Below are 16,742 nucleotides of genomic sequence, written 5' to 3'. Positions count from 1 at the left end.
TACACATGGTGTAAAAGGGGAAAAACAACAAATTCTCTAACAGTGAGCAAGCTCATCATAATTCTTAGAATGTGTAACAGGGAATGTCTATACCTCCTAGTGATTCTCTCAAGAGCGAGTTGTACTTGGTAAATTACCATAAGTTTCTTGTCCATAGAAGATTGGGGTTAGCCCCTACGTAAGTGTCTGACTTTCTGATTGTTGAGTCTTTCAGAAGCCAAATATAGATGTATAGATGTGTCAGGATAGAATCAAGGAGGACATATTGGTAGAACTAAAGATTTCCTGGGAAGGTCAGTGAACACTGGTTTCCTATCATTTAGATGTGAATCTATTATTTTTGACCCCAGTTTTCTGTTGACTTTTGTTCTGATTTTTACATTTACGGTAGTAGAAGCAAATAATATTACTTATATTGTAAGTTCTTAAGTCTTATCCCTTAAATTCCATCTAGGACTAGATTCTGCTTGGGGAGATGTTTTCTCCTGTTAGCAGTTTCCTCTTCTTGGGTACCACAGGGATGGCTGGAGGAGAGGGGAAGTTGAGCAAGAGTTATTTTTTGGATCTGAGCAGCTATAGAACTCTCCTTTTATCCCCCCCCCCCCCAATTACATAACAGCACAGGGCTATTATAAAAGGCTGAGGAAATGTTCCAGGTTAAAGAAGACATGACAACCAAATGCAATAATATATAATCCTAGGTTGGATTCTCTACTGGAGGGAGGGAGAGTGTTTTAAAGGACATTATTGGGTCAACTGAGAAAATTGGAAAGCACGTGGTAGATTAGATAAGAGAGTTGTATAAATACTAAATTTATGGAGTTGATAACTATTCAGTGATTATGTATTATTCTCAGGAAATAAACATTTAAGTATCTAGGGTAAAAGGCCACAGTGTCTGCAAATTACTCTCAGATGGTTCAAAAAGTATTATGTCTATTATATATAAATAGAGCAAATGGGACAAAATGTTTCTGTGCTAAAATAGGTAATTCTGAGTAAAAGATCTATGGTTTCTTTGTAGTACTCTTGAAAGTCTTCTATAAGTTTGGAATTTTTCAAATAAAAGGTTAAAAAAACACCCAAAAAATCCACTGTCTGTGAACTCTGGATCCCTACTTAATGGGATATATTTCTATGGTGTTTAGCATATTGCTATGTGAAATTAGATACCATGCTTTTTAAAAATGATTATACTTAAAAAAAGGAAATTAAGTTGTCATAGTTTTCATAAATTGCTTTTGAAATTATTATGTTCCCACAAAACCTACTTTTTTGTTTGTTTAGGTAATGTGAATGGGATGAAGAGGAAAGAATGGGAAAACAAATCAGTGGGAATAGAAGTAGAGAGAAAAACTCAGCACCTTAGTCTTCAAGTACCACTACGATCTCATAGCTCATCGTCTTCCTCAGAAGAGACTAGTAGTTCTAGTGCTGCACAGCCTTTACTGGCTGGTGAAAAGGAAAGTCCCTCTTCTATTGCCGATGACCATTTGGTTCAAAAAGAATTCTTGCGTGGTACGAAGAGAGATGATGGCCAAGCAAGGTCAGTATTCAATCAGACTTAGAAACTTGATCATAATAGGATTATGATTGCTTAACATTATGGCAAGAAAAATTTCTTTCCTCTCAACTCACCCACTGTAGAAAATTTTTTTCCTCTTGAGTGTATTTTTAAATGTCCATTTGCTGTTTTCTGATTATAAAAGTAATATACGTATATTCATTTCCAGATATTAGGAAATACAAAAACGTATAATGAAAATAAATATTTCTTATCTCACTACTCACAGTGAACCATTGTTAGCATTTGGATATTGTCCTTCCAGTCTGGTGAATATTTTTTGGTCCTCCTCTTGGCCCTTTACTAGTTGGCCACTCATTTCTTGAAACACACTTTCCTCTTGACTTGATAGCACATTTCAGATTTTCCTTCCACCTCCTTGCCTCTTCCTTCTCAGTCTCTGTTTCCATGTCCTTCATTTTTTCCTCCCTTTCTTCCTTTTCTTCCTCTTACAGGCTGCCATTTGTTAAATGTTGTTATCCCTTAGGACTCTCTTCTGTACCATTTTCTCCACTCATTCTATACTGTTTCCCTAGACAGTCTCAATAAGTATGTGCTTCAGTCATGATCTGTAGTTAATGTCTTCTAAATGTAAAACTCCAGCCAAAACCTTTGTCCCCGTCAGCCAAGCTACCTTCTTGATATTTCTACTTGGATGTTTCGTGGAGACCTCAAACGTAACGTATGAAAAATGACCTTGTGCCTATCATGCTCAACTTGTTCCCCCTCAGTAGAGGGCACTACTGCATCCATTATCAAAGTCAGAAATACTAGGATTATCTATCACTTCTTCCTCTCCTTCAATCCCTCTCATTTAATCAAAGGCCCCTGGTATATTTTTTTGGATAAGCTTTTAGAGGATGTGGGAAGAAAAAAAACCTTATAAATGCATTAGTGTTCATGGATTATGGATAGAAGATTATACTGTGGGTTTCTTTAAGTTTTTATTGTGTGTTAAGCTGCTTCAATTTTTTTTTTTTGGAACTATATGGAGTCTGAATACATTGTGCTGTTTTACTACTCTATGGATGTTTTATTGTAAAATTTTAGATTTTCCTTTATTTATAAAATAAATGATTAAAATTGCTAAAAGGATTTTATAAGTACTTCTGGTTATACTTAGAGTAAATTATATGATGTACAGTAAATGGTAATAGCTCTGCTTTCTGTTTTAGTATTCCCACAGAAATTTCAGGAAACAGCCCTGTGTCTCCTAATACTCAGGATAAGTCAGTCGGCCAGTCCCCTCTGAGATCTCCTTTGAAACGACAAGCCTCTGTTTGTTCCACCCGGCTTGGAAGCACCAAGAGCCTCACTGCTGCTTTTTATGGGGACAAGCAGCCTGTCACAGTTGGAGTCCAGTTTAGTAGCGATGTCTCCCGAAGTGATGAGAATGTGCTAGACTCACCAAAGCAGAGGAGAAGCTTTGGTTCATTCCCATACACACCATCAGCAGACTCTAACTCATTTCACCAATATCGATCAATGGATTCCAGCATGTCAATGGCTGATAGCGAAGCCTACTTTTCTGCAGCTGAAGAATTTGAGCCCATTAGCAGTGATGAAGGCCCTGGAACTTATCCAGGTAGAAAAAAGAAGAAAAAACAAACCCAGCAGATTGACTACAGTAGGGGTTCCATATATCACAGTGTAGAAGGACCACTTACTGGCCATGGAGAAAGCGTTCAGGATCCCCGAACTCTGCCATTCAAAACTCATCCTTCCCAGGCTTCGTTTGTTTCTGCATTAGGTGGAGAAGATGAAGTTATAGAACATCTGTATATTGTAGAAAGTGAGAAAACGGTAGAGAGCGAACAGATTACTTCTCAACAACCTGTGATGAGTTGTTATCAGACTTACCTTACTCAGTTCCAGGTAATTAATTGGTCAGTGAAGCACCCAACCAACAAAAGAACCTCAAAGTCCTCATTGCATCGTCCCCTCGATCTGGATACACCAACCAGTGAAGAAAGTTCATCCTCATTTGAACACCTTTCTGTTCCAACTTTTAAGGTATAAACCAAATTGGTAGTTTCCACTGATATATTTACTTAGAAAAATAGATTTTTAAGATGCTGTTTTTAAAATTATTCTGTCATTTTAGCTACCTTTCTGAAAGAAGGAATTTCTGAAGTCATGGCTTCATGTATGACAGTAGGTCTCAGGGTTATTGGTGGGTATTATAAATTTAAGCATATCAAATTGAGGAATAGTTTCAGATTTGATTGTCATGATGTTAATCAGTTAACATATGATCTCTATTTACATTATACTCTATGATTAGGGTCAAGTTTCTATGAATTCATATTTTCTGTGTGTTAAAAATGAAATTTTGTATTTGTTTTTAATAGTTGGTATGCTTTCTACTAATCCATAACTGCTTCTATGCAAATCCAATTCCACTCAATTGATATTTGAGATCTTAAAATTTAGTATGAATTGGTTATTGTCCATTTTCTGTAATGTATTCTATAAATAGCTTTTTGAGGGAAGCTGCAAATATGTCAAAATAAATTTAGTAATAATAGCCAATATGAAAACTATTTTTATAAAATTATAAATTTATAAGAGAAATTTTTATGATTTTAAAAACCAAAACTAAGCATATAAAATCTTATCCAACTGATTAACAATGTTGAGGAATCGTATGTGGTATATACTTACCTATACATATACACTTATTTAAGGTGTCTAAATGTTAATTTATTCATTCTTAAGTCGGGTATTTATTATATACTACTATGTGCCGGGTATTTGATGTACATTGATGAGGGAAATGGGCATGGAGCTTATAGTGTAGGGGTGAGAGACAACCAGTTAGTAGATAAACAGGTAAGAATTGAGAAGAGTCTTATGAAGATAATCAAAGGATGCCAGGATAGAGAATAGGGTGGGGTGGGCTACCCTAGATTGTATTGACGTGGAAGGTATGTCTGAGGAGGTAATATTTAAACCGAAACTTTAAGAATGAGGAGGAATTGAAGAGGGGAAGACTCAGGGGCACTACATTCCGAGCACAGACATCAGCCTTGCTAAAGCTCTAAGATGGGAAAGAAGTCAGTGTATATGAGACACAGTGAGTTTGCAGGGAGACATACTCATGATGAGGGCTAGAGACCTAAACAAGGGCCAGATCAGTAAGGACTTGTAGACCAGGGTATCAGTAGTTAGAATTTTATTTTAATTTCATTGGGAAACTTGTGAGAACTTTAAGGAAATGTGATGTGATCTCATGTACTTTGGCTACTTAAGTGGAATTGAATTGTCATTAAGCAAGAGAGGAAGTGGGATGATCACTTAGGAGGCTGTTGCAGCAGTCTGTGCAAGAGATACTGGGCTTGGACTTAAGTAATGATGGAAATATGATCAGTGGAATTGAATCTCCCTACATAGAAATATGCTTTTGAGTGATTATATATTGAAGGAAGAAGAAACATTAGTGACAGTTACTAAGTTTTGATTTTAAGGTTGTGCCCATTTCTTAATCTTGCCCAAGGTAAATTGCTCACGCTAAGATTTCAAAATATTCTCTTTATTCCAAGTGAAAATATGTTGGTGTATGAATTTTCCAGTATAAAACTATATGGTACTTGCTGTGCAAAAGTTAGAATTATTTTAGTATTTTCAATAAATCTTTCTAGTTTATCAGGCAGTCAAATGTCTGGAGAAAATAAGTCAAGGAATTCATATCTTTAGACAACTTCAGAAATAGAATATAGGAAATAAGAAAGTTATTTTCTCCATTAAATCTAAACACCTGGCTGGCATTTATGTGTTCAGTTTGATCATTCAAGTGTATTATTTATTTTATTTGTTATGTTTCATGGATTTAAGATACAATCTAGCTTTTCCTGTAGTTGATTCTTCCCCACTTAAAGTTGATTGTACTAGGAGAAATCTGTAAAATTAGCTAAGTAAAGCTCAATTTAAGGAGGAACGCTGGCGAAAAGACATTTGAAGCACATGCCTTTGAGCTTTCGGTGTGTAGTCTTTTACTCTCTTTGGTGAATCCTCATAGTGCTGCCCTGTCATTTGTCTGAATAAACAGAAACTGAAATTACCAATTGAATATTTTCTCAGTTTGTCAGGTATATCGTATATCAAAATCATATTAACAAGGTAATCTGTATATTCACAAATATTGATTGATAGCATAAAATTAGAGAATAATTAGTATTAAAATTCTAGACTATAAGTGGTATTTTATATTATTCCAGGTTATCAAACAGGGGCTCACAGCTAATTCTTTACTAGACAGAGGAATGCAATTTTCAGGATCGACTTCAAAGTAAGTAAAAATTACATAATTTTGAAGTTTAAAGTCAGTCTTTCCTGCTTATGAGATATGTAGAATTTATTCTGAGGAATAGCAGTTCTTTACTTCACTAGAGACTTTATTTTATGAATAAATTACTCCAAATAATTCAACTATGTTGTCTGTCATGGCTTTGCCTACGTTAATAAGCAATCAGTAGCATTTCTGTTAGATATACCATGCAAGCCATAACTTGGCATATCAAAATCAGAAACTAACAAGAATTCAGTATTGTAGTTTTCATATTTTGGAAAAGCCCCATCAAGTAAATATATCAGAATTTTTTTTCTCATTTGATGTATTAACCATTTTTGATGAATTTGCCTTTTAGTACCTTATTTGTCCTGTCTTGGAAAAGTATTTGAGACATAAAATATCTAGTCTAATTCCATGAAATAAATGTAGGTTTAAGTGGTCACTCATCTTAAGGAAGCTCCAACTTCTGTCCTTTTTCATAATCTTTTTAATATATTCTTTGCTTGTTAAATTGTACAGTACACCATATACTCCTCTGGAAAAGAAGGCTGTTGATAACACAGATGATGAAACATTAACAGAAGAGTGGACCCTGGATCAACCAGTCTCTCAGACCAGGACAACAGCCATAGTTGAAGTAAAAGGAACTGTTGATATTGTCCTCACTCCCCTGGTGGCTGAAGCTTTAGACAGGTATTAATTTTGTCTGAAAACTTAACAGTTATTTTATAAAATGATAAATGTATGTCATATCATTAGGATATGTAATATCTTTCTGTAAAGAACAATGTTGATGATGGCTATTTTGATTGAACAAAAATGAAAATACGTTTAGGTCTTTCTTTGTTTCATTTAGTTATCATTTGTTACTTTTTCAGCCTAAGTAATTTTATTGCAATATTATAATGCATTATATTTTCCACTTTTTGCTTTTGGGCTGATGAGCATGAAATGATCAAATACCCAGGAACTAATTATTAGGTTTGATATTCTTACTATTATCTAATTAATAAAGGGGTAAAGAGGAAATAATAGTTTCTCTGTCCTGCAAGGAGCTTATTGTCTATCTAGGGAGACAAAACTAACGGGAGTAAAATCTAGAATGGAACATAATGGAACAGTTTAGATAAACTAGATCATAAAATAAAGTGATGTTTAAGTTTTTTATGTACTGTTTTTCTTCCCTCAGATATATTGAAGCAATGGTTCATTGTGCTAGTACCCAACACCCAGCTGCCATTGTAGATGATCTTCATGCCAAAGTCCTCAGGGAGGCTGTCCAAAATAGCAAGACTACTTTCTCAGAAAATGTAAGAACTTTCTTTTCAAAGAGTATGGCAAACTGAGTATTCTTCATGTGTACATAATATCCAAGCTTGAAAAAAATTTGAATGTATTAGGACTTTTTTTTTCTGAGGAAGATTATCCCTGAGCTAACATCTGTGCCAGTTTTCCTCTACTTTATATGTATGTTGCCACCAGAGCATGGCTGGCAAGTGGTGTAGGTCTGTGCCTGGGATCTGAACCCATGAACCTGGGCTGCTGAAGTGGAATGTGCCAAACTTAATCACTATGCCACAGGGCTGGCCCCTTGAATGTATTAAAATTTTATTAGGTGTACAAGTTGGAATACATGAACACTTCTAGTCTTTATGTGTCATTGGCTCCGTAAGAGATAGCATATATCACTATACTATGGATTAAATAGTAGTAAAATATTAACTAAAATGTGGCTTTTTCTTTTATTTCAGAAGGAGCTTAATTCCAAGCTCTTTCCTAAAGAGCTTTGGTCCTAAGTGAATGAGTGTTTCTTAGGACTGGTACATTCATTTTGTAAGAGAGCAAAGCTACATATTATTTTGATTTTCCTCTATGATTCGATAACTTGTCTCTTGATATTTTTGAGATTAGTTTTGTTCACCTCAGTGAATCAAGTTACTGCCTCCTGGTGTGTGATATTCCACTTATGCTGTGGTCCCAGCCACCAGGCCAGTGTCTTAGCAGTCATATGCTGCTGCTCCTCTGATGATTCTCCGTTTGACTTTCAAAGTTACCTGGGTTATGTTTGGACTAGGGACCAGAGGCAAGGTGAAAGTGAGGCTGATTATTTTTAGTGATCTAGCTGTTCAGAATATATTGGCATTTCATGTGATAGATAGTTAGGGTGATGGAGTACAAATCAAAAGAAAGTTGAAAATATTCCCACACAACAGAGAACCAGTTATCAGAAACCAAATCCGTCCTCAAGTAAGTAAAACTTAGTGATCCTGAAAAAATACCTATTATTATTATTATTACCATGTTTTCTGTCTGTTTCTCTATAGGCCGATTTCACTTTGTTATGTATCACTTCTGTCGACCCTGAAGCTGCCAGTCTGTTTCCTAGCTTTTCTAGGGTTTGGATATCAGACTGAGGGTGCTAAACTAGACGGCAGCTGGCACATAGGTGGACGTAAAGGACCATAATGAATAAGCAAGTTGCTGTTGTGGGTGATATGGAAATTATGAAAGGTCTGTGAAATAATAATTCTACCTTCATTCTTTTTAGTTATCTTCCAAACAAGATGTTAGAGGAACAAAAACTGAGCACCCTACCATAGGAACGACTAACCAAGGACACGCACAAACAAGTCTTGTAATGAAGCAAGACAATGTAACAATTAAAGGGCTTCAGGCTAATGTTAGCATACCAAAGGTAACAATTTAGTATTTACAAATTTTTCTGAAAAAGGAGAATATTTTGGTAGTTTTTAACCTTTGTATTTACTAAACCGAACGGTGGTAGGATAGATTATAATATCAAAAATATTTTATTCCCTTGATGATCTAATGTAAGAATTAATGTAAATAGTTTACTTAAGCAGAATATTGGGTAATATTTACTAACATTTTCCACATCTATCCAGTAAGAATTTACTTGTGATTAATTATGAGAGTCTGTGTTTATGAGCTTTGTCTTCATCACTCTCAGGCATGTAGGTATGTCATTTCTAACAGTGGTTTTTCATTTTCCTGTATATCTTATGTTTAAGTCATAGCTTTTCACTTTTCACCTGTGAAATTTATGACATTTTGTGTCTTAGGTAAACTTATGTTTGTTGCAAGCCTCAGTGGAAGAATCTCCAAGTACGGCTCCTGGTAGAAGTGTGACTCATGTTTCCCTGGTAGCATTGTGTTTTGACAGAATTGCTACACAAGTTCGTATGAACAGGTAAGAAAGATTTTATTAATTTGAGCCATGATTATCTTGCCGGATGTAAAAATAAGCCTTAATCATCATTTTAATACATTTCTGAAAATTCTAATGTTAAAACTCAAAACTGGTATTGTAATTTCAAATCTCACTTTGTAGATTAGCAAAGTAGGTTTTTAAAAGTTTGTATTGTTTTTATTCATATTATTTTTCTGTAAATACTGAAAAATTTATTATTAACATTGGTTTAATTAAACCAGTGGAATGGTTTTTTGTTTTTTTTAAACCTGCTTATTAAATGTTTTTACTGAACTATATTATTTAAATTTTAACCATCATACACTTTTTTTCCCCTTTTCCACAGAGGTGTGGTTGAAGAGATTTCAAATAATGCAGAAGCTGGGAGAACATCAAATTTGGATAGGTATGTCCATGCAACTAAGATGCAGCCTCAGTCATCTGGATCCCTCCGATCAAATGCTGGAGCAGAAAAAGGCAAAGAAATTGCGGCCAAGTTAAATATCCATCGAGTTCATGGGCAACTCAGGGGTCTTGATACAACAGGTAGGATTCTACAAGAAATATTTTTTTCTTTGACATGTATAAATTTAAGATGATTTTGCAAAAGGAAACATTTTTTTTCCCTTTGAATATTGCTCAATTTGAGTATAAGGAAGAGAAAAGTATTTCTGCATATATTGAACACATGGTATTTAACTTCATTACTCACGTTCTAGGCAGAATGGAAGGTAAACTTTAGTAGGAAAGTTAGTGGTATGGCCCCAAATTAGGAACTGCTTCTGTCTCCCATCTGTTTTCTTCATAGTATTTTGCTCATTATAGAACAGAGAGGGTATGATCTTTATAGTTTTTCTTACTTTTCAAAATCTTTCTGTTGGCACAACTTTATTAAAAAGAATTAATTGTAATATCAAAAGCAGATAGTCAAGTCTGTAAAATATAGCATGAATAAGAGTGATAGATCATGGCTACCTCATGAGGTAAAAGAGAAAACCAGAGACATTATATACCATTTCAGTATTTTTGACTCAATTCAGTACATATGCTCATTTTGAGGATTAAATGATCTCAGATTGTCAGAGAGTCAATCCAGGAAAAATTGAGTTTGTTATATGATTGCTGTGCTAAAGTACCCTCATGGGACAGGTGACCAATCGTGAATGAACAAATGATTTGCTTGAATTTGCTCACTGTATTCTGTGGGCTCTGAAGCTTCCATGATTTCTGTCTGTATTCTGGGTCTGTGTAAATGCTGTGGCTTTCTCAAGGCTAATTTTCACCATCCTTGTGTTTGAGGCGAAAGCTTTTGACCTGAGGATTCCAGATAAAGAGACTTTTCATGACAGCCTGAATCTGTAGTCCTAAAGCCTGGGACAAAATACAGTAGCTTGAGTATAAAAAGACTTTTTTCAGCTCTGTAATTTGCACTGGTAACCAATTTGCGCTTGGATGTCTACAGACCAGAAGTAGTAACTAAATATAATTTCGAAAGGCGCGTTATCCAGAAAAAACTCATCAATAAAAAAACTCCCATTGAAAGTCCAAGATGGACGTTGTGTAAAAATGCAGGAAAAAAAGGGAAACGTAAATGTCTTTGCTTCTGTGTACATAAGATACCTGTGAAAGGATACTCAATAATCTAACGGCATTTGTTACATATGGGAGGGGAATGGACGTATGGGTGTGATGCTGGAGGTTTTTCATTGTATACCCTTTCATACTTTTTAGAACTTTGATCTGTGTCATACCTAATAAAAAAGCTTAAGTAAAATTCCGGTTAAATCTTCACCATAAATCATACATCAGAATAAGTTCATGGAGTTAAAGACAAATAGAAAAATATTAAATAATGAGAAAATTATAGAAAAATGTAAGTGAATATTTACTCTCTGATCAGGGAAGACTTTCTAATCATAAATGCAAAGTATAGTGTCTTCATATGATGGCATATTATATCGCTATTAAAATAGTATCCTTGAAGAATTTTTATTGACCTGAGGAAATTATCATGGTTTGCTGTTACGTAGAAAGTGGGAATCAAAGCTGGGTTTGTAAAATGACCTCTGAAAAGCCAGAAGGAAACTTACTTCAAATCTAAACAAGTTACTTCTGGGTGGTAAATTTGTATATATTTTTTAAATCTTCATTTTGCTTTTCTGTATTCATTAGCTGTAATCAGAGAAAAAAGTGAAAAAAAGTAAGATGAAATAAAAACCTCTGTCAGACACTCAGGATGTTAGTTTCCATATTGCATATTGTAAGCAGTGGAATGAGGCAATAACTATGATGAATTGTACTTATATAAAATATGTTAGCATCAAGCAATCTTTTAGTAAAAGTAGTAATTTTCCTAGAAAATGTTTTTCCTAAGGCTGAATAATTAATTAAAATAATTTTTCATTTTGTAAAATGATGAGACAGTGTTTAAAAATAGTTTACTATGAAGCTGAATTATTAAGGAGCTTCTTAATTTTAGAGTACCCTATAATCTTTCAGAAATGAGTTCATTCTGCCTCTGAGCAATTATTTGTTAATTATGGCATCATCTTTTTTCCCTCTTATTTTAACATGAGTCTAGCGCATTTTAAGTAGTATGACATTAGGCAGCATTATTTTAGAAATTGGTTAGCTCATTTGCTTATTTTTCTCTTTGGTAGAATACTAAGATATCTTTTCAAGACAACCACTGTGCCAAATGTTTACATTGTTTAAAAAAATAAATACAAACCTCTGTGTTTAGAAATGGCCATTTTGTTCTCTGTTGATAATAGACATTGGTACCTGTGCCATCACTGCTATTCCCTTTGAGAAATCCAAAGTTTTATTTACTCTTGAAGAATTGGATGAGTTTACTTTTGTGGATGAAACCGATCAGCAAGCTGTTCCAGATGTAACTCGAATAGGTCCCAGCCAAGAAAAATGGGGTTGGATAATGTTTGAATGTGGACTTGAGAATTTAACCATAAAAGGTAAGCTTTTTCTTTTTTCTTTTTTTGAATTCTGCTTAAGTGGGGAACATGTTGGCCCCATATTACTGAAATGTTTTGAACAGTCATGACTTTCAATAACCTGAATCTGCATATTCAATCAAAAAGTGTGGTACCTAGGGTTCCTTATCAGAGGTGCTCCATCCTAAGTGCATAAGTGGAACTTTCCTTCCATTGTGTGATTCGAAACTAGCAGAGGATCTAGGTGTATAAAACCTCAATGTCTGAACAAAACAATCTGTGGTTCGGAAAAAATTCCCAAATAAAATACAAAGCTACCCAGATTTTGAAAGTTTGCACCTTTGGAAACTGGATCTTTGATTAGTAGAGCATTGTCATATAAGATGAAAATACTGTGAATCCTTTCTTCAGTGACACAGACCGACTTACAGTTATATTTGTTTTCTTTTACATTATTGAGTAATATATTAACAGGAAGCCTGAATTGTGTATAAGATTTTTGGTTTAGTCCTATATAATAGTAGTTGTATATAATTCCTTACCTGATAATCCAGTCTTAATCACTTCTATAGATAAGGACAAAGTTTTGGTAAGGAAAAAAAATCTTCATGAGATTTTTCTTTTTTTTTTTTCTTTATGGATATTGTAGAGTACAGCATTGAGACACCCACTATTTTTAATAAATAAATTCCTTCATTTTTATAGGAGGAAGACAGTCTGGTGCTGTTTTATATAATACTTTTGGAATTATGGGTAAAGCTAATGTCACAGAAAGGGGTGGAGTGCTGACATCCAATAATTCTTCTGATTCTCCAACCGGCAGTGGCTATAATACTGATGTCTCTGATGATAATCTTCCTTGTGACCGAACAAGCCCTTCTTCAGACTTGAATGGAAATTCTGTTTCAGATGAACAAGTTGGTGAATTTCTAATAATAATGTTTTGGAAAAATAACATAGAAAACTGTGTACCAAATTCAAAATTAATTTTTGGAGTACATTTGCCCATCTTTCCATATTTTGGATTTTGCTTAAATGGTAGTCAAGGCAATTTGGTGATTATACTGATACTAGGGTATAATTTCTGAAATGAACATTTATATCTGTCATAGTACCTAGTGTAATACCTAGTTCATATTAGACACTTAATAATATTTGTTGAATTAATGAATTAATAGAATTTCACAAAAGCAGACTTTGTTTTTATGTTTGAAAGATTTTAGCAGATTTCATTTTTTAAATAATTAGTTTCAATACTGATAGTATTTCATGTAAGTTCTAAATATTTTTGTCTACATCTGTCTATTTCAGTTAGAATCCTGAAGAACACCTCATATGCAACTCATTTATTATTTTTATCATGATAGAATTTCATCATGATGAGTACAGTAACAGCAATAATGAAAATATTCAAAATCCTAGGTTACAGAAGAGTTGTACCACTAGCTGGTGACTTTGGGCAAATTATTTACCCTCTCCTAAGTTTCTTCATCTATAGCAGGAGTATTGTAATGATACTGACCTTTTAGAATTTGAAGATTAAATGGATAATATATATAAAAGTTTTAACTCAGTGTCTAGCACACAGTAAGAACTTGGTAAATACCTTTCTTAAATACACACACTTCTGATTGCTTGAAAATTAGATCAGTTGAAGAGGAAAGAAACCACTTTTTAATTAAGAAATCTGTCATGAGTATCCAGTATTTATTAGCATAATCACTTCTAAATCCCAGGTTTCTTGGAATTTATTTTTGAAACATTTGATTTGATGCTAGTTCAAGAATTTAATCGCAGTTTTCTTGTGAGGTCTTTGGAAGTATTTGAAGGGTGGGTGTGGATTAGCACTTCAATTAAGGAAATTAAAAAATACAGTAGCTGCTCACTAGACTAAAGAACTGGGAAGGGTCTAGCTTTTCTTTCCCTCTCCTTCACCTACTAAAATACTTCACAGAAACTCGAGTGTCTTCCTTGATCTCTCTTATTCTACTCTCCTTGTTGCAAGTCCTAGAATTTTGTAACATTGTTTTCTTTGGGTTCTCAGACTTTTCTTGGTCCATTTCTTTATGGAGTTCTTCATCGTCCTTAAATGTGGGTGTTCTCCCCATGTTCTGTTCTTGGCTACTCTTTTCTTCTTGCTATTTGTCCACTCCCTGACATATTTCATTTCCTAGTCCACCTCCATAATTTGATGACACTGCTCTTTCCCATTGGTTATGCTGTTAGCACCAGCGCTTCTCCTGAGTTCCAGAATTGAATCCATCGGCTTTTTGGATATCATCATTCACACATGCTATAGACACCAAAAATTCAATCTAAAACCAAGATTATTATTACTTTGCTTCACATGGTATTATAATTAATTCTTATTATTTACAAGTGCCCCCTCCCTTTTTAAAATTTTAAGTTCCTCAAGACTTCTGTCTTCTATATAGTTGTATCCCCAGTGCCTGACTCACACTGTGTCTGAAACCCGCAAGCCAGGTGTATTTGAAAATTCAGATTTCTTCTTTTAAGAGGAAGGTCATATGGTGTGTGTCCTATATGTTACATAAACTCCTAGTGGAATCTGAGACTGCACTTCATCTTGAAATATTTAAATATTTCTGCAGCACATTAATGAAAACACCAAGTGGGATAAACAGCCGCCTCATCAGTTCAGATCAGATTTTGATGCCACATTTACAGAAAAAGATTTAGATTTTCAGAACATCGTAGATTTTAGAATTGCAGATAAGAGAATGTAGACTTATATTTAGTGTCTGCTGACTTTTAAATTACTATTACTGCTGACACATTGTCTTATAACACTTAGGATTCAAAGCTGTTTTGTGGATCCTCTTCATTCATTAATCATCCCACAAGAAAATGCTAATCTTTTCTTTATCTTGACCAGTAATATCAAAAAAAGTGAATTAGAGACTGTAAGAAGATGTAACAGATAGTAGACTTTTTTGTTTCTTTAGTATTATGCTTCTTACCTCCTTGCATTCTAAAGAGTGGTGATTACACATTTAAAAATTATTCTATTTCTCAGTACAGGTTCAGATTACTAGTGTATGAGATAACTAAGAATTTTTTGTTGTAGAGTGTTATTTGAACATGGGCCACAATAGTGTTTTTTATGACACTTTATTCAGAAGTTTAAAATATTCTCTTAAAATGGAGTGGAAAATAGATTGCAGTAGGAAGCAGAAGAACTTAATTCTATTACTCATTCTCCTACATAATAGTTGTATGACCCCTGGCAAATCATAAAACATCTTTCTCTCCCTTTTTTCATCTGGAAAAAAAAAAGGCACTGAACAAATGTGATTAAATGACGTGATCAAGAAAAACCCTCCAGGTATTATGCTGAGTGAAATAAGTCAGAAGGAGAAAGTCAGATACCATATGATCTCAGTCATAAGTAGAAGATAAAAACAACGACAAACAAACACATAGCATTGGAGATTGGGTTGGTGGTTACCATTGGGGAAGGGGGCAGGCAGGAGGGCAAAAGGGGTGATTAGCCTCACATGTGAGGGGATGGACTATAATTAGTTTTCGGGTGGTGAACATGATGTAATGTACACAGAATTCGAAATATGATGTACATCCGAAAATAATAATAAAAAAAAGAAAAAAAAAGAAAAACCCTCTAGTTCTAAGATCTCTGATTTGTGGTTTGTTATAATGCAGTGATTTTTCAGAGTATGCTCCTTTGAGCTTCAAGGATCCGTATGTATTTCTTAGAATCAGGAGGGGGTTAGCTGAGCAAGATTTATGTCACATGTTCTGTTGCTGTTTTCTGTAGAATTTGATTTGATGGAAAGGTTTTGAGCATAGAACATCAGTTAACCTCTGCGCTAGTGGTTCTAAGGGGCTGTGTGTTACTGAGATTTTTGTATTTTATTTTATCTAGGATGAAGGAGTGGAATCTGATGATTTGAAGAAAGATCTACCTCTAATGCCTCCACCTCCAGATTCATGTAGCATGAAGCTGACTATCAAGGAAATTTGGTTTAGTTTTGCAGCTCCCACCAATGTGAGATCTCATACACATGCATTTTCTAGGTAAAAAGTTTTTAAAAATGTAATACTATCCCTTGATGTTTCTTTGCGTTAAATAACATACAATTCTATTTCATATATTTTTTGAATTATTTTTCTAGTCTATCTAGTCTTAAGGTTGCCACTTTTTTCCATCTTCCCTGCTTCATACTTTCTGTAGACATTATTCTCAGCTTGTTTGACCCTTTTTCTTCCCTAGGGCTTTAGTTTTATTTTCACATATTACTCTGCTATGAACTTCTTACTCTTTTCACCTCTAATAGGCTTTTATATTTTTCTTTCTTTTCTGTTAATCTGTTTTTGCATTTCCTGGTTATATGTTCATAATTTATCTGATGATATCATTTGATGTCAAAGGAACAGTAATTTTGTCTAAATAAAATGGCCACTAAGTATAGTAGGTATGGGAGATTGTTTGAGATACAAATCTTGACAGTTGTTTTTATAATTGTTTTTTAATACTAAAAGGCAGCTAAACCTTTTAAGTACTGCAACTCCAGCTGTTGGTGCGTGGCTTGTTCCCATTGACCAACTCAAGTCATCCTTAAACAAATTGGAAACCGAGGGAACCTTGAGAATTTGTGCTGTTATGGGATGCATAATGACGGAAGCGTTAGAGGTATGTCTTCCAACAGTGCAAGGTATCATACAAAGTTTATTATTGAAAATGAT

The 16,742-nt window shown here is 34.3% G+C and overlaps 1 protein-coding gene across 21 annotated transcripts in view; it reads left to right on the top strand.

Annotated features, from left to right (window-relative positions):
- Positions 1 to 16,742, top strand: part of BLTP1 (bridge-like lipid transfer protein family member 1) — a 194,760-nt gene that overhangs the window by 86,717 nt on the left and 91,301 nt on the right. For all 21 annotated transcript variants that reach the window (XR_011537220.1, XR_011537221.1, XR_011537219.1 and 18 more), the window contains 12 exons: positions 1,288 to 1,546; positions 2,740 to 3,577; positions 5,782 to 5,852; positions 6,375 to 6,548; positions 7,045 to 7,165; positions 8,404 to 8,550; positions 8,939 to 9,066; positions 9,413 to 9,612; positions 11,841 to 12,038; positions 12,723 to 12,934; positions 15,922 to 16,073; positions 16,539 to 16,689. Coding sequence is in view for 17 of the 21 variants with exons in the window: in XM_070609157.1 (XP_070465258.1) it covers positions 1,288 to 1,546; positions 2,740 to 3,577; positions 5,782 to 5,852; positions 6,375 to 6,548; positions 7,045 to 7,165; positions 8,404 to 8,550; positions 8,939 to 9,066; positions 9,413 to 9,612; positions 11,841 to 12,038; positions 12,723 to 12,934; positions 15,922 to 16,073; positions 16,539 to 16,689 (2,651 nt within the window). In the remaining 4 variants the exon portion in view is untranslated. The remainder of the gene's footprint in view (positions 1 to 1,287; positions 1,547 to 2,739; positions 3,578 to 5,781; positions 5,853 to 6,374; positions 6,549 to 7,044; positions 7,166 to 8,403; positions 8,551 to 8,938; positions 9,067 to 9,412; positions 9,613 to 11,840; positions 12,039 to 12,722; positions 12,935 to 15,921; positions 16,074 to 16,538; positions 16,690 to 16,742) is intronic.

Source organism: Equus przewalskii, chromosome 2 (genome assembly GCF_037783145.1).
Source record: "Equus przewalskii isolate Varuska chromosome 2, EquPr2, whole genome shotgun sequence".
Taxonomy (NCBI): domain Eukaryota; kingdom Metazoa; phylum Chordata; class Mammalia; order Perissodactyla; family Equidae; genus Equus; species Equus przewalskii.
Note: the sequence above shows the minus strand (reverse complement) of the source record. Positions and strands in the feature narration are given on the sequence as shown.